At 42.5% G+C, this 21,876-nt stretch overlaps 1 protein-coding gene and 1 long non-coding RNA gene across 5 annotated transcripts; both read left to right on the forward strand.

Annotated features, from left to right (window-relative positions):
- The first annotated feature begins 60 nt into the window (after positions 1 to 60).
- Positions 61 to 6,333, forward strand: LOC106751047. The gene is made up of 3 exons (XR_001375008.1): positions 61 to 4,344; positions 5,566 to 5,926; positions 6,017 to 6,333. It is a non-coding gene; the product is annotated as an uncharacterized LOC106751047 (long non-coding RNA).
- Positions 6,334 to 6,901: 568 nt separating this feature from the next.
- LOC106751045 (pecanex-like protein 1) lies at positions 6,902 to 21,276 on the forward strand. 4 transcript variants are annotated; one of them, XM_014631808.1, is made up of 17 exons: positions 6,902 to 7,212; positions 7,309 to 7,863; positions 8,143 to 8,389; positions 8,691 to 8,969; positions 9,069 to 9,421; positions 9,793 to 9,936; positions 10,032 to 10,279; positions 10,361 to 10,614; positions 10,907 to 10,975; positions 12,062 to 15,417; positions 15,695 to 16,156; positions 16,821 to 16,965; positions 17,471 to 17,729; positions 17,790 to 18,143; positions 18,373 to 18,485; positions 19,344 to 19,618; positions 19,907 to 21,276. In XM_014631808.1, the coding sequence occupies exons 2-17, from the start codon at positions 7,711 to 7,713 to the stop codon at positions 20,186 to 20,188; spliced, it is 6,993 nt and encodes a 2,330-aa protein (XP_014487294.1). In that variant the 5' UTR covers positions 6,902 to 7,212; positions 7,309 to 7,710; the 3' UTR covers positions 20,189 to 21,276. The 4 variants fall into 4 exon arrangements, with proteins under 4 accessions (XP_014487294.1, XP_014487295.1, XP_014487296.1 ...); XM_014631809.1 differs by having other exon boundaries at positions 6,902 to 7,863; positions 12,101 to 15,417; XM_014631810.1 differs by lacking the exon at positions 10,907 to 10,975 and having other exon boundaries at positions 6,902 to 7,863.
- Positions 21,277 to 21,876: the final 600 nt, after the last annotated feature.

The raw sequence follows: 21,876 nt of genomic DNA on the forward strand, positions 1-21,876 counted from the left end.
ATATATATATATATATATATATATATATATGTGTATGAGTAAGAAATATATACATATATATACATATAATACACATTTCATGTATATATATTATATATGAAAAGTGTGAATATTCTTATTTGAATAAATGAAATATGATTATCACATACAGAGATCAGTGACACTACTATCGGTATTTCGCCATTCTATCTACATGTATGACTTATACAAGAAACAGTTTGAGTCTCTCTCCGTCGCAAGTTTCGCCCAATAAGTGCGGCTTTTTAACGGACACTCGTTTGAAAAGGCTTCTCAAGTTAAATTTAACCGCATTTTTAACTGCTAACCACGGTTAACTGAATTTTTTCGCGATCCGTGATGTAGAAAAGATCAAAATAAATTATCAGATATGAAATCGCAATATATACCGCCCTTGCTAAATCAAAGTCGTATGACTTGTCGAATTAAATCGAGTGTAACTCGAATTGTTTTTCTAAACGTTGTTGTATCTGTATACACTACACAGTTGTACAGAGTAAACATCTCAGTATCACGTTTTTGATGGAAGCTTTACGTCATAGCATACTTTCGAGTGGAAAAAAAGCAATGTTTATCTGCGCAAGAACATACGATTTTTGAATTGGATGGTCTCATTCAAAACGCCACAGTCTCTTTTGAGATGTTTCTCTCTTCTAGTGCAATTGGTTATTATTATTTCCTTGGAAGAAGAATTATCATTGTTATTGTTATACATTAGCGTGGTATCGTGTAATCGGCTCGTTGAAGCATTGTAAGCTGATTTTCACAATAAGCTGAACAATGAGATGCCGCTGACCATTTTCTCGCAATAGTTTCACAACTGTTACACGACAAAAGTCGACTTGAAAGCACATAGTAATTGTCTTGGATATCGAATAGATTGAAAATTTCCCTCGCGACTGTGGTGGCCCCCCGCTAACGTGGTCTATTTTACAATAGTAGTATTAATTCGCTAAAAATCGCCGTTCAATGGAGTGCCGGATTGACGAATCGATTTTTCGCGGGAATGAACAATACGATTGTGTCTGGAAGTGTATGAGTGTGTCGGGGAAGTAGAGGCATCGTAAGAGAATGATCGCAGCTACCCGTAGCGTATGTTATTTACCGAGTTCTGTTTCATATATCCCGTGTGTATACATAAGTACTTGATTATGTGAGAATCGTGTTTTACACTGGTGTGTAGGTGTGTCAAAATTATTGATTGGTTGTGTGTGAAAGAAGGCATTTGAAATTAATCAGATTTTTCTATTTTTAGTTAAGCGATGTGAAAAAGAAGCGTCTTACGTATGTGGATGCTTCTCCGGAGTATCTGACGCAAAACGTGCGGGGCGTTTGTAATGCTCGTCGAACAAAACACGATCGAATGAGCTCTACCTGCGCACGCCATGCGTCGGATCTCTACGTGTTGCAAGTATTGAATGCGTCAATACTTTAATGACAAGATTCTCAAATTGTTTTCTTCAACGACAATGAAATAAGTAGCTTTACACGTTGAGAGTATTTATTTGAAAGGAAAAAGAGTCTCTATAGTAACACGACGAGGAACGATGCAATTCACACCTCACAATTATAGTCAATAACTTTAACATACGGAGTATATAGTTATCGCATAATTAAAGACCACATCTGTCACCGCGACGTCACCGGTGTGTACTGCATTAAGAAATTATTTAGAACAACTATCTCCTCAGAACACTAATTACCTTATGAGTATATACTATTGAAGAAAAGGAAAAAAAAACAAAAAATAAATTATAATACTAAGAGATGTATGTGCTGTTGTGCTCTTCATTTAATCGTAATTTTTCATAAAACTTCCTACTTGAAGCGAAAATATTGCTGAATATCGTTAATATGCAATCTATTAGCAAATAATCTCTCTCACACAGTACTCTTTCTCTCTCATTAGCGTCGATTCTTGTCGTTACACGTGTCGTGTACACAAACAATGGAATGGATTCTTGTGAACTTTCAATCTATTGGAATGTTCGAATTCCTTGTGTGTATGACGGTTGAATGTTAACGGTCGTCTCAGAGCTACGAGTATGAAAGTTTTCACACTTAATAAAAATGATGCCGTTTGTCAAGAGAAAGCGCGCGCGCGCGTGCGTGTCTCTTGACAACGCGAAGTGTAGCAAAATGAGGTGACTGAATTAATAATGTAAGGCGAGCGGAAAATTGCTGTATAAGTCTTAGCTTGAGAGTGAGCAAAAGTGGTCTGATGTGTGTTTGGTATATACTTGACCGAGATTGTTTATATGCATATATGTAAAAAAGATTAAATCTCAGAGATTTGAAGTGGAAATAAACACAATGAGATGTGTAGAGCTCGTTGATCGACATTCTGCCGCGCTTCTTAAGTCTGTAAATTGTTAGATTCACTATACACAGAGGCTGTAGTTTAAGACAACTTTTAACAGACATTAGAACCGTAATTAGCTTGTCGCTGACGCACAAACGTTCGCGCTTTAATATATTAATATACGGAAATATTTTCAGGGAACGCAATTCCAATACGCAAGATACGTGAAGTGAAATGAAGTAAAAATATAATTTGTACGAGAAGTAAAATAAAGTGTGGATGACGAGAGAGAGAGAGAGAGAGAGAGAGAGAGAGAGAGAGAGACAACTGTATGATGGACAATAGTCGATTAATCAGTCTGAACATTCGTGCGTCAGTAGTCGCAATCACGGATCATTTCAAATCGTTTGAAATAACGATGCCTACGTCTTGGTGTACTACTACAGATTGATCGATCAGGAGAGAGAGAGAGAGAGAGAGAGAGAGAGAGAGAGAGAGAGAGAGAGAACCACCGCGACACAGTAAATAAGCTCTTCGTGATCCCTCAATAATTCATCTTGTAGAAGTGAGATTTCACGCGACTCACACGGGACTTTACTGCTCAAAGGAGTTGCCTTGCAAAACGATTTGAAAGTGATCTACGAGAAGTGTGTAAATACGGATTGATAAAGCAATTTTAATATCGCTCATACGAGATGTAACGAATTTTACTGTAAAGTTAGCTGTGCGTTCTTGTAAATCGCTCGATATGTTATATTATGTATTCTGAGAGAAAGAAAGAATGAGAGAGAGAGAGAGAGAGAGAGAGAGAGAGAGAGAGATAGAGAGAGAGAGAGAGAGAGAGGAAGTGAAACTGTGCGTGGCAGTTAGTTGAGTTGAAATGTGTGTCGTGAAACATTGTCGTGTGAGAATGTTGATTTTAATCCGTCGATCTCAATTGTTGAGGGATTTCGAGCCGCGTCGCGAGAAAGGACTCACAGTGAGAAACCGCCGTGCGAATCCGGCTTTCTTCTTTTTACACTTTTGAGATACCTCGGAGCTACACAATTCGAAGTCGAATGAGAATTGACTCATCGAGGATTTTTTTACCTGTACCGTGTGTTGCGCGAGACTTTGTGGGTGTGAGTTATTAGTTTGATGATCGCGAACGACGTATTCCCCATATACGTACGTACGTTTTCCAATTTGCGTTGACGACGTGAAATCAATCGCAAGACATTCTCCGAATCGCCGCGGTGCAAAAAATACTCAAGTAACGTCGTTCTCCGTTGATTGTAGTGTATGTTAAACTATGCCGAGAATAAAAAACCCAAACATCGTGGGTATCACACATATCCTCTCACGTGCCTTTAAATATTGAGTTAACGTACAGTGGCGCACTTCCCGGCTGTCCCAGAATTAGCAGAAAATAGGTACAACACGTAGTTTGTTACCTCTCGTGAAATTTGAAAACTAATTTCGTTAACAATGCCAAGACGTCGATTAAGTTCCTTCCGGAGATAAGTGGCTTTTCGCACAAATTAAATCTGAAGAGATGAAAACGATTCATCATTATAAGTCTATGAAAGAAATAGACTTCCGAGTTTTTAAAGCGAAAAGTTGCGAGATTGGCGTTAATTCCGGGACACCTGGTATATTTCAGATCTGTCTGTCGTGCGCACATCGGAGACAAAAATCGATATTTCGTTTTTATCTCATTCATTTTTTCGAGACCCCTTGAAATTCTCAAGAAAGAAAAACATTGTTCGGCTGCGTGCGCAAGATTTTTATTCTCATGAATTATATCAACCCGCACGTCGGAAAACGGAGCCTAATTAGGACATGCAGTTACATCGCGAGATGAGGGCACGGTCGTAGGGCAACGTTTGAAATGATAATATCGTGAAAACGAGAGCGGAAGTGTACGAAAGGTAACGTAACAGTGCACTGGTAACACCGGCCTTTTGGGTGATGATGACTGAATGAAGAGATGCTCGCTATGGTAGACGTAAGACTGTGGAAACGCCCGCTGATCCTCAAAACAGGTGATTACGAACTGATATTTCTCTTTCATAACGCCTCCCATTCATACCGCCCCAAATAACCGCTTGGAGTAATCATAATTATCATTGACTTATCGTAATCTTCGAAACATGTTCCAATAGCCTGATGTTATTTTTTTTTCTCTCTTCTGTTATTTTTACCATACATTTCGTAATATTTCTTCTTCGCGGTAAAACGAAAAATCTTCTTTGTTAGTTATATACAAGGTGTCCCGTTTTAACTTACCCACTCCTAAAACCTTTTTTTATTTTGGATTGTAGAAAAAAAATACTCCAGACAAAACTTGTTTGATTTCCAGAGGGATACACATGATTCCGATATAAATCGTGTCATAGATGTCATCGTTTTCAAGAAAATTCGAAGATTATTAATTTCTTAAGTAGAACTTGATTTACTGATATTTGTTTTTTTTTCTACAAGAGATTTCTAATAAATAAAAATTTAATGAAAACTATGAAAAGAAGCACGCGCGAGGTATTCAAGAGAAAAACATTTCAAAGAATATATACAGGATGAGATATTTGGAACTTTAGAAGCCTAAATATATGAAAAATAATGCAGAAAAGGAAAAATTGTTCCAGACAAGAGTTGTAAGGTTTGGAGAGGGGTGTAAGTTGATGACGTTAATTGTTATATAATCCATAATTCAAAGTCATTTCAATTTCAACTTTTTTTTAACATAATGAATTCTCTGTTCATTCTGCATATAAAAATACTAGAGTAAGATTATCGAATACTTTTCGAGATATTTTACTTTTCATTCTGATATTTTCCAATACATGAAACATCTAATCAAATATTCATTTTTCGATAACATCATCTTAATACTTTTGAACGTAGAATGACAAATGGAATCGATCGCTGTAAACTAACATAGAATATTTTTCGGTATAAGATATTTCATTCATCTATCTTTATTATCATAAACAAGCCATGAATGGATAGCGGGCCGAATTATCTACGATTACTAAAGATAAGTTTTGTTGTACGTTAAAAAAGAAGTGAGAGAGAAAAACATTACACACTGGCGGCAGTCACATCTTCCAGTTTCCTCATATTTACGTCACCTCCTGGAGTATAATAAAACTCACCGATCGTGATTTGCCAAAGTGTAAATCGAAATGTTAGTACTTTTAGTTAGTCCGGCCCCGAGTCCTCGCTTCAACCGGACACTAATTCTACATCCCGATTTTGTTCAACAGCCTACGACAGATGAATATATTGTGTCATGATGAGTTGATGTCCGTACGTGAACGTACCTCTGGATGGAACACGAAGTGTTGATGCACGTGGAAAGAAAGATCGAAAGCGAGTGAGCGAGAGAGAAAGAATTTGGAGAGATATGAGAGAGCGAGAGAGAGAGAGAGAGAGAGAGAGAAATAGGGAGCGTGCGAGCGAGAGAACGAGCGAGAGAGAGGGAGAGAAAGAGGAGAGTATATCTTTGCAGGAGATTAATTGCAAGTGAGATGATATGAGAATGAGCATGATGATGATGATGATGCACTGTGCCGAGAGCGAGTGCTTTTTGAAAGCGTGGACTTTTTTTCGTAAGCGTGCTGTGATGTAAGATCCCTGTGAAAGACACCAGGCGCACATCATGCGCAGTTCACCTTCCGGGATGGTTTAATGGTTTATCGCGTCCTTTGCTTTCAGATTGCGAGAACATCCGTCGCGATCGACGTCGATCGTTGATCGTTAATTGTCGCTTTCGCGACACGAGACAGGTAATTCCCAGGCAGTCGCGAATGCAGAAGTTATGATTGGAGAACAGATCTGCGGGCAGTTTGTGAGAAGTCGCGGTCGATGACACAAACAGCGAGGGACTGTAGGATTAAAGTAATCAACCAATACATGCTCTGATATTTATATTCAACTTTTCTCTCATGTTTAAATTGGTAATTTTTAATTTAACTTATGTAGATATTTATTAAAGAGATGTAAAAATGTCATATAAATATGCCGCACACATACACACAAAACTTGTATCACGCTACATAATGTATATTTATTTGATTTTCTCAGTTTATGCTTATGATGACAGTTCTCTCTGTATTACCAGTGGAAACATAATAATTTATAGAACTGTCTTCCAAAGAGGTAACACAAATATCTATTGGTTAGATATGTATATGAGAACTAATTTTATTTACCTGTTTCAAATTTTATATATATATATATATATATATATATCTGTCTGCCTGCGCACATATATTCTTATCGTGCATCGCGCAAATGAGGACTTTCAGCAGTAATGCGAAGTACGTAATGGATATTAAAGCAATCTCCTCAAGTGTCTGTTAAAAAAGAATCCACAAATTGAATTTCAGCAATACATTCCATCGTTCGAAACATATCGAAGAAATATATATACATATTACACTCAGCTACTGTATGTTGTAAACGTAGCAATATTTGAATTACTTTGAAAACTTTCAATTTGTAAACAATTACCAATAATAATAAATATTAAAGTATTCTATATTACATCATTATTTGATAAATACATGTTTTCATTCGGTGAGAGATACTTGCCCATCTGTGAATGTAATCTTCCGTAAGTAAACCATTCATATATATCTACATGTTTAGGCGTTTAGGCGTTTTTCACGCATCAATATTCTGTATGAACGACAGTGTCGCTATCGTTGCGCAGCTTTTCTACCGTATATTGTACGACAAACTATATCATCGTTAAAAGTTATAGAATAGATTGCTCGAAGGGCGTAAAGTAACGTCTCCATAAAGTTACCTAGGCATGGAAGGCGTTAATTAATTACGTCACATGTATCATTGGACTTTGATTTTGAGTGAATATGATTGTGGAGTAGATCGGGTGGTGATCGAAAAAGGTTAGTTTTACCGACTGTGTGTTATATATATATATATGTATATATATATATGTATACACCTCCGAGACTTATTCCACATAAATAAAAATGGCGCAGCTAGTGACCCTAGGAAGCAAATTCTCCTATTGGATATTCGGCGTCTGACGTGGAATTCTCGCGATCTGTTTTACCGACGAACGCCGTGTGAATGCTGGATGTAAGTGTAGCGCTATAATTGAATGACTGAAGACGCCGTCGAGTGACACTTCGTGCCTCCTTCGGGTTCGAAGGTGGGATTCGTGGTGGTCGGCCGAATCGTGAGAGCGCCAAGTCCATCGATTAACAGGGACGCGAAATAAGATGCACGGTGAGCTCGCAGTTCTCCGTACGCCTACTGGTTGCTGCCGAAGGCTTAGTTACGATCTCGAGCGTGAGCAGCGAGCAGCGTTTTATCGTTGGCCGTCAAGGACGAGAATGATGGAAAGAAGATGGTGAGGCAGCGCTTCCTCGGCCACTGGAATGGGTTCGCAAACGCTGGAGATCCTGAGGCAAGGCGTCTGGGCGAGCCTGACGGGCGGTTGGTTCTACGATCCGCATCTCGACGCCTTCTCCAACACCTTCCACCTTTACGTCTGGCTGTTTCTACTCTGTCTGCCATTCACGATTTATCTGGTACATAGAAAGCGCCACATCTCCGCTCGTTCACTGGCCCCACGCTGTTTATTTTGAGAGTTGCGTAAGTCGATTTCTGCCGTTCAAACGGACACACCAATTTTCCGTCGCGGCTCTCATTGTCTGAGCCGATGATTCGTTGTACCGACCTGCATCACTCTCAAGAGAATCAGCAAGGAGCTGCTGTTATCCAAGGAATGTTTATATTTCCTGCTGCTGGATACCTGCTCTTGGTATATTTGTTAAAACATGTTTATCAAGGGTAACCTCGTATTTCAGTATTTTCCTCCCACGTTATACGTTTGGTTGGTATATTGCTCGTCGTTTGTTGCTGTCTTTGGGACGATAAAGTGTGTGAATCATGCTCTACACTGTGTATATGATACAACCGAGTGTTTGGAAGAACCAGGACAAACTATCAGCCAACAGAAGTCTGAGAGTGAGAAAAAACGTGCAGTGCATAATAAAACCAGGGAACAGTCGCAAGATCAAACAAGCCATGGCATAGAGTTACAAGTTTTGAATGGTATATATCATGTAGAATCCAACAATAACTTCAGTTAATAATAGACTATTGTATTACTTCTTTACCAGGGGTATAATGAAAAGAGGCATAAAGCACCATACTTTGTTACTTACCATAATTCTGTTTAAGTAAAAAAAAACACAATTTTACTATATGTATTTTTATTTCTTCCATATGTATTTTTTTTTCTCATCCATATTTTTTCATTGTTCGATTTTTTAGTTAAACAGATTCCTCTATTTTCATATTGTGCGGGGAAAATGCTGCATTCTATTATTAAGAAGACAAATTTTGCCCTCAGGTAAAACAGACACACCACCTGTGGAATGTTCATCGCGTAACTCATTCATAGAAACAAATATACAGAATGCCGATGCCGATAGTATAACGTCCGAGTACAATCGAGATAAGCCTAGCTCGACTATAGATCTAAAGGTAGAAATACATAGGAAAAACAGTTCAGAAAGCTCAGAGGAGGCCCAGCAACTTAATAAACCAATGGTAACTAGCATTAACGTGCATGAGGCTGAGTTGGTTTCTGCACAGTACCATGAGCCACGTTTTAAGAATATTATAAATGGTAATTGAGCGTTTAATTCTTTATATATATATATACACACACAAATAGATAATAAAAATCTATTCGTTCAGCGTTTTGATCAGTTGTTCCTGTACGTAGAATGGAGATTGAAGCGACAGAAATGCGTGGTGATTGCGGAAGAAGACCGACCGGGACCTCGTAAGTTGTGTCGGCACGCGTCCGAAGACTCGAGAAATCGACACTCGAAACAAAGCAGCCTCGGTAAAACGGGATCTGAGAGTCAAATAAAACAGACCAGTTCGCTGGAGTTGGAACATCCTGGCGACGATTACCCGTACTGGAAATCTAACCAAAGCGTCCGCAGACTTAATTCCAATTCCATACCAATGGAAACACACCTGATAAATGATCATCCGCAGAGTTTGGAGATCATATCGAAAAAGGGAGACACGGACAACAATAAGATTTCATCTCATCCGCAATCATTGGAGGTAAATGAATTCTTATCGTCTGTAGATCGTACCGTTTACTACCTGGGAAACCTGAAATTCTCCGGGAATTTGTTTATGCCTAGGAAAATAGTTTCTTTCGAAATTGTTTTTAATTTAACCATTGAAACTCGAGTGATTCTTAATTTTATTTATATAAACTTTTATGAGTGGAAAACATTGAGGACACAAATATATCACATATATTGACAAGATATATTTATTTTACACAAATAGACTGAAACAACAATTGTCTGAAAAATCAGGAGATTCAAGGAATTGTTCATTTCTTTTTTGAATAGATAACCGAATGAAATATTAAACAACTCGTTTCTTAGCGCGCGATACAAATCTGACAATCTCCTGATCCTCAGGTTATTACGAAGAAACCGCATCAGCAACTCGTACATCCACAAAGCCTTGAAACGATTGGTGCTACTAGTAAAAATACAAACAATACCGACGACAATAACCTGCCTCTTCATCCGCAAAGTCTCGAAACAATAAATAGTAAGAAGGTACTCTTCTCTTGAATATTCATCCGGTTCTTTTTTACTCGTTCGGTATCTCATCTCGCGAATTGCATATTTACGATGCGAATGAACGGTTGAAGGTCTTACCGCAAAACACACTGAAGAGAAACCAACTGCAGCTCTTACCGTATCTTAGTTATGGATCCGAGATAGTTCACCCGATAGCGGAACAGAGCGACGAACAGTTCGCCAACGAAAGTTCGGGAGGATTTAGCCTGCGAGACTCCTTCAGCCCGTTTCTCACGCGAAAGAACATGGGTGACGCGAGCGCTGCGTCCGGTCGAGACCGAAGTCACAGCGCTTGTAGATTCGAAGATGATTTCACGAGGTACAATACCTCAACAACCTTGCTGTCTTTTTCCATTGAATGCGCTAATGAAACACAATTTTCTGTGATTTCTTTCTCTAGATTTAACGATGACAATGCGATAGATAATAACTCGGCAAATTCGCGAGATGCGTTGCTCGAGGAGTCGAAGCCTAGCGTTAAAAGGAGATACAGTAACGCCAGCCAAAGTAGCCACGAGTTTTCCGACGGTGAAAAGACCAAGGAGAAGCGCTCGACCAAGAACACCGAAGACCCGCTCAATTCGGGCAGCGTAGTGGGCATTGATTGGTTGTTCGAGAGCGGCGATTGTCCGATGGACCCTTGGACGAGTAAGAGTAAGTTCAGCGTTTTTAAGAGAAACTTTTGCAATAACCGCAAGAGTGTGGCTGTGTAAGATCGCCGACGAATTATTTTCTTCACCTCTTACGATCAAAACGAACGTTCTGACTGCGATAGGCAGCGCCGTTTTAAAAACATTTAAATTCTATGACAGTTAAATCGCCTTACTCTTACGGCCATTGTAGAACAGCTTTCAGGTAAGAGCAAAAAGAATCTTCCGGTCAAGTAATGTCTCGCTGTATGCAAGCTTATATATACTGTTACGTTTTTTCTAATTCGTGCTGCCAGTATTTTGGACTTTCGCACGCTCTGATGATACGGATACATCAGAAAGCCTACAGACGGCTAGTACAGATTGTAAGTTGGAGGCCACTATAGATTGTGCAGAATATGATTCATAAAGTTGGAATTTATTTGACACCCTATGGTGTGTTCCCTTCTCTTATCAATCAAATCGACTTCTCGCGGTCTTCATAGTAGACGAGTTGTGACACACTTGCATAGCCACGGATAATGCAGAAAGAAATTGACCAATCATGTATCTAATATCTTCTGCATGGATTGGTTGGTAACACGCGGTCTGTTCTTCATCTGCGCTCAATTCACTAGTTCGAAAAGTTTAGCAGAGTTGTCAGAGAAAACCGCGAGAAGTCATGAAAATGTCAGGGAAAGATATAAAAACCTAGAATCGTGAACTTTGCTCGCAATTTCCTTTAAATACATGCTCTTGACTGTATTCTTCCATACACACTTATTTTTTCTTAGCCTGAATTTATGTTACTAAACTTTTAACTTTGTGTTGCTTTTAATAAGCTACCTTTCCTGCAATCTCCCTGCTTCTAAACGTTAAGAATTGATGGAAGAAAGAGACGTGTCGGTTCAGTGAAAAAAACAGATCTAACGCTTCAGTGTATACTTTTTGAACTAGTGCGACCAGTGCAGAAAGCAAACCTCAAGTCGTGGAGAAAAATATTGTACCACAAAGAAGAGCAATTGCTTAGTTTATTTTGCTCTTCTTTTAAATAATGGTTATCTTGAAGAGAAGATATATATTTTTGCTCTTTATATAAGTAGCAGCGTGTCTCGGCATAAGGAGAACGGCATATCTCCTGCATTCCTCCTTTGAAACGTTTCTCTCGTATCATTAAAAACGATATTTAGATGTTCTCTCCTTATGCTGTTATAAAAACTCATCATTATTTGCACAGAAGAAGATCTCTTTTCAAGAATATAAACTTCTATCGAAGAAAAATATATAAAATATATTCCGATCAATCGAATGTTAAAGTTTGTAATATTTTTGAAAAGCGAAAGAGAGAACAATATATTTGGATACGATTGTCGCGAGAATAGTCTTCGTTCAAAATAACCGTTATTTAAAAGAAAGAAAAAATAAAGCCATTGTTTTTCCTCGCAGTACAAGTAATATTTTTCTCCATACAGCTCCTGAAGGCACACGGTCGCGCGTTGATTTGTGCGCAGATCTCCACACGAAGGAGCCCGACTCGGGATCGTCCAGCACGACGACCCTCAGCCTGGAGAACGAGGTGAAGCGGAAGCTGCTGGAGGCGGACAACGTCGCCAACAAGCGTCACCAGGGTGCGATTCCTAAGCAGAGTCGCGCGAAACTGCCGGATACCGCGGACGACAGTATTGCGAGCGCGGAACAGCAGCCGCGGGAGAATTTCAAGCGTTATCTGGAGGTGCGACGAGAGAAGGCCAGGCGACGGGGCAGCGGCGGCGGCAGCGGCGGTGGCGGTGGTAGCGGCGGTGGCGGTGGTGGTGGTGGTGGTAGCGGTAGCGGCGGCGGCGGCGGCGGCGGTAGCGGCAAGTTGGAGCAGCAGACCACCGGCTCGAACAACGAACTGAGCACGCTACTGCCGAGCCCGGCGCCGCCGTTGCTGGCCGCGTTGCTCAACTCCGAGCGGGAGCTGCCCGGGCAGTCGAGCGGCAACGCGTCGTGCGAGCGACGGCTGCACCGCAGCACCGACAGTCGCAACATCCGCACGAGGTACGGCCGGCTGAAGCGGCCGTTCCGCGGCCAACGCAGCGGGCCGCGCATCGGCGGCCGCGACGACAACGTCGTGCCGTTGACCGCGCTCTTCGGCCTCATCTCGACCGGCGAGTGCCACCTGGCGACCAATCACAACGACACGTCGGAGGGCGCGGTGCACTACTTTCGCGACGACAACGGCTGCTGGCTGGCGTACACCTTCGACGAGAAGGCCTCGGACGTCGCGACGACGGCGGCCAGTAACCAGCACAACAACGAGAAGCTGTTGAACAGCCTGCTGCGGCAGCAGCTCAACCAGCACTACGACGCGAACTGGGAGCTGGCGGACTCGCTGAGCAACAGTTACAGCAGCCTGTCGCTCAACTCTGCCGGGCTGACGGTGATAATCGACACGCCGCCGGTGCTGTCGAGCCCGGCCAGCAATCGGACGAAGACGCAGCAGAGCTCGCCGCCGTCCAACCTGGTCTCCTCGAATACCGGCAGCTCGAACCAGTGCGAGAACTCGGAACAGTTCCACCAGCAGACGACGCTGTCGATCGCGCGCTCGGACTCGATGGCCGACCGGAACCGCCGGCTGCAGAACCTCCTGGGCAATTTGAACCTGAACGCGTACCACCACCACCACCACCACCACCACCCGGAGACGGCCACCGGCCGGATGCCGGCGCACCAAGAGCCCGACATCAACACCAGCCTCTCGTGGAACCGCTTCATCGAGGGTCGGCTGGAGGGCCTGGACACGCCGCCGAAGCGCAAGCAGACCCGGCATTACTACAAGTGGAAGATCGGCAGGCTGCCGCACGTGAAGGTGCGCTTCGACCGGCTGGCGCTGCTGGCGCTGCTCGACCGCAACCTGACGCTCCTGGAGACCGTGGCGTCCACCCTGCTGGCGGCGGCGGTGGCCGGGCTGAGCCTCTTGCTGCTGCAGCAGGGCTTCTATCGCGACATCTTCGCCTTCGTCTTCTGCTTCGTCACGGCCGGCTGCCAATACTCGCTGCTGAAGTCGGTGCAACCCGACGCCGCCTCGCCCACGCACGGCTTCAATCGCGTCATCGTCTTCTCCAGGCCAGTCTACTACATCCTCTGCTCGGGCCTGATCCTGATACTCGACGAGACGCTGAGGAGCCTGGGCAAGTCCTCGGACTTCCGGGTCTACGGGCTGCGCGTCGCCGATTACGAGCTGATAGCGCAGGCGCGCAACGCGCTGCTGGTCTTCCTGCTCTGCTTCCCGATCGTCTTCTCCCTCGGGCTGTTCCCGCAAATCAACACGTTCCTCATGTACGTGTGCGAGCACCTGGATATACACCTGTTCGGCGGCAACGCGACCACCAGCCTGGTGTCGTCGTTGTACTGCCTCTGTCGCAGCGTACTCACCGTCTTCGTCCTGTACGGGTTCGCGTACGGCGCCGTGAACGAGCCCAAGTCCTCCCAGCACATCCTCTTCTCCATATTCGCCAGTCTGCTCGTCGCCGTCTCCTACCACCTGAGCCGCTCCTCTTCCGACCCCACCGTCATTTGGGACATACTCAAGGCGAACCTGTGGCCACCCGTCGACAACTACGCGGAGGAGGAGGAGAGGGAGGCGAAGATCATCGAGAACACGACCTCCGGCCGGAAGATCAAAGTGGGCGAGCAGATGTCGGACGCCGAGCTGGTGGACCCTCTGCCCGGCAAGCTGCGCTCGACGGTGAACGCCCGGCTGAAGAACGACCTGATCGTCTGCGCCGTGATCGGCACCCTCACCTTCGCCGTCCACTGCTCGACGGTGTTCACCGCCCTGCAGCCGGAGCTGAACCCGATACTCTGGGGCATCGCCGGCTGCCTGGGCTTCCTCCTGCACTACGTCGTGCCGCAGCTGCGCAAGCAGCTGCCGTGGCTCTGCCTGGCGAGGCCCGTTCTGCGCAGCCACGAGCACGCTCAGTTCGAGGTGCGCGAGCCCGTCAAGATCATGTGGTTCGAGAAGGCCTACGTCTGCCTCTGCTTCCTCGAGCGCAACGTCCTCTACCCGGTGGTCTTCCTCGGCGCGCTCACCGAGTGCACGCCGCGGATCGTCGACAAGTTCGGCGAGAGCGTCGGCGCCCTCGTCGTCGTCGTCTGCGGCCTCAAGTCCCTCAGATCCGCCTACTCGGACCCGTCCACCCGCTACCTCGTCCTCGTCTTCGCGGTCCTCTTCTTCCAACGGGACGTCCGCGGCCTGAGCGAGACCTTCCTCGTCGACTACTTCGTCACCGGGATCGCCTTCGCCAAGATCCACGAGCTCTTGCTCAAGATCCGCTTCGTCGTCACGTACATCGCGCCCTGGCAGATCACCTGGGGCAGCGCCTTCCACGCGTTCGCTCAGCCTTTCTCGGTGCCGCACTCGGCGATGCTCTTCCTGCAGGCCGGCATCTCGGCGATGCTGAGCACGCCGTTGAACCCGCTGCTCGGCAGCGCGATCTTCGTCTCCTCGTACGTGCGACCGGTCAAGTTCTGGGAGAGAGACTACAAGACCAGGCGGGTCGACCACTCCAACACGCGCATGTCCTCGCACCTCGATCGCAATCTCGGCGCGGACGACAACAATCTCAACTCGATATTCTACGAGCAACTCACCAGATCCCTCCAGCACAGCCTCTGTGGCGATCTCGCGCTCGGCCGTTGGGGGAACGTCGAGCAGGGCGATTGCTTCCTGCTCGCGTCCGATTACTTGAACTGCTTGGTTCACGTCGTTCAACTGGGCAACGGCCTGGTGACCTTCCAGCTGAGAGGCCTCGAATTCCGGGGGACCTACTGCCAACAGAGAGAGGTGAGGAGGAGCGAATTTACCAAATTCCTTTCGACACCTATTTATGCGTTGTATTTTTACAACGACTTATATCGGTTATTTTTCATTAACATTTCGTTGTCATCCAAAAATTTGCATTATTCGCAAGAATTCAATTTCTCAGTGATTGAGCCGAATTCGCCAAATATAATGTATCGAAACTTTTTTTGCTTAGAATGACCTCGAGAACACAAGTTTGTCCTGTACACACTCATTTGAATGTAAAAATGCAATGTAATTTAGCTATGGATCCTTTTAGGTGGAAGCGATCTCCGAGGGTATCGAAGACAACGACAATTGCTGTTGCTGCGAAATGGGCCATCTCTCGAATGTACTCAGCGTAAACGCGGCCTTCAGTCAGCGTTGGCTCGCCTGGGAAGTGGCGAGTGCCAAGTACGTGCTCGAGGGTTACTCCATCTCCGACAACTCGGCGGGTTCCATGCTGCAGGTGTTCGAGTTTCGCAAGGTGCTGGTTACTTACTACGTCAAGAGTATTGTCTTCTACACCTTGAGATCACCTAAGCTGAAACAATGGCTGGAGAACCCGGACATCGCCGACGCACTGAAGCCGACGCTCGAGAAGAACTTCATCGATCTCGACCCGGTCTTCAATATGAATATCGACGAGGACTTTGATTTCCGCGCGAGTGGCATCACGCGCAGCAGCTTCTGCAATGTTTATCTCGACTGGATACAATATTGCGCTGGTAAACACGATAAGGTGATACATTGTGATGTTCGCATTATTTCGTCACCTTATTACTACACAAAGCCGTTTGTTGGCGAGATGTGTGTGTGTAATGTATTTGTCAATAATTCGACCCGCAATTTCTTGCTTTAGAAATATCATTAGCATTATTTTCAGAGTTGGGCAAATTAACTTTTTTTTTTCTTTTAAGTTAAAAATTACCTAAAATGCCAACTAATTAATGCCCGTTTTATCATTATGGTTTAAATCTAATTGACGATTAATTCGACGTATTGATCAGTGCCGTCAAGTTAATCGTCGATTAAAATCATGATGGTAGAAACGAGCATAAAAGTTGAGTTAAAATTAGTTCATTCAAGTTAATAGTTAATTATGCAAATGATATATAGTTTAGAGAAAGATTAATTATATAGGCTAGCTTTATATATATATATATATAGGTTTGCAAAGTTAACTTTCAACTTGAGTTAATTTACCCAACCCTGGTCATTTTATATCTAGTAGTAAGAGAAAAGAAATTCCAAGTTGTTCCCTACAGAAGATTGAATTATAGCAAGGAAGCCTTACAGTAGGAGGAATGTTTCGCCTCTACGAGATTAAAGTGACGATTGTAGCACTAAGGTGACGATTTATTTTCTAGAAGCTATATTTCATGCGATACCTTTGTATTTTCTAGTCACTGGATAGAACACGTGATTCATCTCTCGTATCGTTGTGTCTCGCCTTAAGTCTATTGGGAAGACGTGTGTTAGGTGCTGCATCTCACAACACCGTTTCGAGCGTTGAATTTTTTCTTTATGGGCTACATGCGTTGTTTAAAGGTACTTGATGTGTCCTCTCTCACCTGTCCTATAGCATCGGTGTGCATGTTCTGTTAGTATGTAAAAAAAAAAAAAAAAAAAAAANGAGACGCGTATTTAAATAGAATTCACTGTTCATCATTGTCTTAGCAATTGAATGCACAGGTTGTTACATGGCATACTATACAAACTTCAGTTTCTGATGTAAACTGAAGCAGAGAATGTCCTTGTACACGGGTCCAATAGAAGGAAAATTTTTTTACAGTCATTTTTTTCGATTTTTTTTTGAGGTCCCCATATTTAAGATACATAAGTGTTCTCCTTATGCTGAGGCACCCTATGTCATCATTCTTAATTTGTCACAACGTTTTTTGAATTTAGAGCGAATTAGTTTTTGACAAAATTGGTCGTGTACTTCTGTCTATCTCTGAAACAATATCTTTTCATAAAAAGTGACTTCTTATTGTAAGTTAAAATCATATATAATATATTCCACGTTGTATTGAACTAATGTGTTCGATGACAGGAGATTTCCGAATAACCTCGGTCCGCGACGAGTGGGTGTTGCACGATGTCGACTTATTGCGCAGCGTAGTCGCGAAGGGTGTGAGGATGGCCTTGAAACTGCACCAGGACCATTTTATGAGCCCGGAACAGTACGTGGAGTCAGCGCCGCTCTTCGAGGCGATCGACAGTCACGACAAAAATCTCGTTATTAGTCACGAAGCGGACCCACTTTGGAGGAATGCCGTGTTGAGTGGTGCGCCCAGCCTATTGGCGCTCAGGTTGGTATTTAGGTTGGACGATTCAATCGGATTGCTTTGAATTTTTTCGGAATTTTGCAGACACGTGCTGGACGACGGTATAGACGAGTACAAAGTGATAATGCTGAACAAACGTTTTCTGAGTTTTCGAGTGATCAAGATGAATCGCGAGTGCGTCCGCGGACTCTGGGCCGGGCAGCAGCAGGAGCTGGTATATCTGAGAAACAGAAACCCGGAGCGCGGCTCGATACAGAACGCCAAGCAAGCGCTGAGAAACATCATCAACAGTTCGTGCGACCAGCCAATTGGATATCCGATCTACGTGTCACCATTGACCACCAGCTACGCCGAGACCAACGAGCAATTGTGCTCGATAGTCGGCGGACCGTTGAGTTTCGGCACCATAAAAAGTACTGCGTTAAAATTGTGGCGAAGGTGTGTGTCTTTTCCTCGCGTCAGCTTCTCATCCGATATGTACAAATCTGGTTGTCACACTTTTTACATATTGATTAAAAGAGAAAGTTGTATGCAATATCTCAATATTGTGTACATTATAATGTAGCCTCCTGTAGATAAAAGGAAAACAAATCTTATATATATATTTTTACACACGAAGAAGTTACGATCCGAGCGGTACAATAATTCAACGTTCGTTCGTTTGTAGAATAAGAAGGAGATGCGGCCAAGGTTGCTCCTCGGGCGGTACCGGCTCCCAAGATGACGGAGGCTTCGGGAATGATGGAATATACGCGATGACGACTTACAACATACACACCGGTATTTGCCGACTGAGTCACATCCCAAGTTTTTTATGTTACAATAAGGAACAAAATATTAAATATATAGGGTGGGCCATTTTAATGTCCTCACCTAAATATCTTTCTTCTTACGTTGTACAGTCAATAATTCAAAGTCGTTTCAACGTCATTTTTTTTCTTTTAATTGAATCATACATTTTTTAACACATATCGATTCCTATATTTTTAACATTTAACGCTAACACTTTTGTATGTAGAATGACAAGTGGAATAGATCATTGTAAGCATAAACTTTGAAAAAAAATTTTGCAAATTCATCGATGCGCCAATGTACAAATATTAATATCTGTGATCGATTTATATGATTTTATTAAAGTGTTAAGGTGATGTTATCGGAAAGTGAATATTTTATGAAATATTTCGCACATTTTTACGCAAGCATTTGTTATAAATAATATCTTCTCAGGTTTCTTCGAGACCACAAATATTCTCTCGAAATTTCGTGTAAAAATTGTTTATGTATCGTTTAAACGTATTATTTAATTCTTTCAGTGGAGTCGGTAAGAAATTTGTATCGAATAAATTATATTTAAAATAACGGTAATTCAGATATCACGCATAGTTGCACAATAAAATGTTTAGTGAGGCAGAAAAAAACAGCCTACACGATTCATACGACATTTTCTGATTCCACTCCTGATTCGCGCACAATAAAAAATTATCTTAATTTGATTCTTGTATATCGTGTGATAATTCATGTGCAATAAAGCTGTGTGAATGAATTTCAACACTTTTTAGATACACAACTAATGTTAAACAAAAAAAACGTAATCTAATCACGGTATTTTAGACTACTTACAGACTTCTGTATGCGCAGGGTACGCTCAGTCAGGCCACAACACGTCCGGCTCGCAGTCGATGGAGTCCGGCTGCCAAATCGGAGGTTCGACCGGTCGCGGTTCTCTCGGCCGTGCGAATACGGGCTCCCTCGGCGGTAACAGAGGCTCGCTCGCTTCCGTCGGCAAGCCAACCAGCTCCACGCTCGCTAGTCTAGCCGGATTGCTCAGTAACAGTGACATTAAAACGGAAACAAAGAGCGAGACGAGCTTTTCCAGCAAACTGGAGAAAGAAGAGGTTTTCCAAAGGGTTTGCGTAAGTGACCGATATTATAATGCATTCAATATACTCCCAGATCAGCATGGACAAACTTTGTGAGGGTGTAGAACAAAGCAGTGTTGTTTGCAAAGTGGTAGAGGACTTTTTTTGTTCCGTTTGTCTGAGGAATCCTGTAGAAGCATCATCGTTGAATTGTTTCAAGAAAATCGCTTTTATCATATTAATTTCAGTTGATTAAATTAACAGTTCAATGAGATGATTCTCTCTCTCTCTCTCTCTCTCTCTCTCTCTCTCTCTCTCTCTCTCTCTCTCTCTCTTCACCAGATCATGGATCCTAATCAAGTATATGACGCGATCAATCTGGGTCGGCGCATAGACGTGATCTGGCCAGACGAAAGAATGAGACAACAGGGCGGTCGTTCCGGCTGGCAACACTGGGTGCCGGAAAGAGGTATGGAGGGCTGTGTGGTTCACCGTTGGTCGCCGAATCATCGCGATCCCAACCGGCGGTCGCATGTCGACAAGGTCATTCTACTCATGAAGATAGACGACAAGTATGTGCCGATTGCCGAGCAAGGTGTGCGGGACTTGGGTGCGGAGGTTTAGTGAAGTATCATCGAGACTTATACACTCGCGGTAGCCTTTCTACGATTGTGTCCCAAACTTGCGATGTAATACTCGACGCATCAGCGAGAGAGGAGTTTCAATCTCGCAGATGCGGAACATTTCACAAAATTCTTTAACGTAAAGCGCAATGTATTCATATATTGACGAACTACTAGTTTCTTACTTCCACACGAAATCGATACTCGCCATTAGGACATAAATGAGAGAGAAGACGGCTCAGATCGACGACACGTTGAATTAGTCTAGTTCGAATTACGATGTGTTTCAATCGGTATCGTATCTTGGTGTATTGAGAACTCTTTCAATTTATCTTTTGTTGATGTTGTACTTAGAAGTTTTGTGGGGTATGAGTGGGTGATTCTTGTTGGATTTAGCATCACGTTCCTTTCCACCTTGATTGAACCGTTAAAACTTTATTCTTCAAAGGCTTCTGTGCAAAAAGTTAACGTGTTGATGCAATCGAGTTGTAGAATCTGTATAGAGAGAGAGAGAAAGAAAGGGAGAGAAAAAAATATATATTATATATATGTGTATATATATATATCTTTTTGTCACCTCGTAACTATCACAAAATATATTGTTACTTCTCGCGAGTTGCATGGGAGGGCAAAACGTCGATTGCCAAGTTATTCAATGCAAACCGAATTGTATCATGTTGTATTATACTAATGTATTATATGATCATATGTATGTTAGTTGGCTCACTGAACGGTATACGGAGCAGATGTTACTTGTTGCCCAGTGTATTTAAACTTGTTTATCGTAACAATTAAAAGCGTAAGTGTGTTCGGGCGCGTTCCTCTTCCACTAATTTATAACGTATAAATGCGGCATATATTTTTGGCGGTTGATAAAAAAAGAATAGTGGAATTGTAAATTGTATGAGTATATAATAATGTATTATACAAACTCAAGAACGAAACTTCTTAAGTAGGCTGTTGCTATACCAAGTCCTTGGCAACAGGTACAACACAACAACAAGTGACATCGACAAAAGTTTATATACCGGTGTTCGGCAAAATGTATTAATGAATAACGACTTTGAATATATATTTGTAAATGCATCAGCGTACATTTTTTATATGCAGTTGCAAATGTCGCTACTCGCGATGTCACATATATATATACACGATATTTCATATCGTCGTATAATACTAACCCTTAACTGCTCTGAAGAAAAGGAAATCTTCTGGAATTCCATATTATTTATTTTTAAATAATTTTGCTACAGATTGATACAGGACGTGTTGGCGTGAATGTAAAAATTGATATATTTATGAATAAAATCTCTTGAAAAAAACCAGATTCAAAGTTTGATTCTTCATCGATGCATTCAGAAAACACTCACCAAAGCATTTTCACCAAATAAGCTAAGGGTTAACAATACTTTACGATACGCTGATACATTTCCTCTATGAAAATATATATTTATAAATATGCATCAGCATACATAAACATATATTTACAAATCTACACACACATATATGTGTATATATATTCAAAGTTATCCCGCGTAATTAGTTATTCATGAATATATTTTTCCTACGCAACACTGATTTGTATATAAAATATCATTCGTGTTTTTCTACATTTTGTTACAATTCTTTTTTAATCTAAGTGAAATATATATATATATATATATATATATATATATATATATATATATA

This window comes from Dinoponera quadriceps, unplaced genomic scaffold, assembly GCF_001313825.1.
Source record: "Dinoponera quadriceps isolate SergipeBrazil2010 unplaced genomic scaffold, ASM131382v1 scaffold6073, whole genome shotgun sequence".
NCBI lineage: Eukaryota > Metazoa > Arthropoda > Insecta > Hymenoptera > Formicidae > Dinoponera > Dinoponera quadriceps.

Bases quoted from the DNA above. Each gene is read 5' to 3' on its own strand.
- LOC106751045 (XM_014631808.1), top strand. From the start codon at position 7,711: ATGGGTTCGCAAACGCTGGAGATCCTGAGGCAAGGCGTCTGGGCGAGC. The intron at 7,864-8,142 runs GTACATAGAAAG...CTCGTATTTCAG, and splicing joins TGCCATTCACGATTTATCTG to TATTTTCCTCCCACGTTATA. The intron at 16,966-17,470 runs GTACTTGATGTG...GTTCGATGACAG, and splicing joins GCTACATGCGTTGTTTAAAG to GAGATTTCCGAATAACCTCG.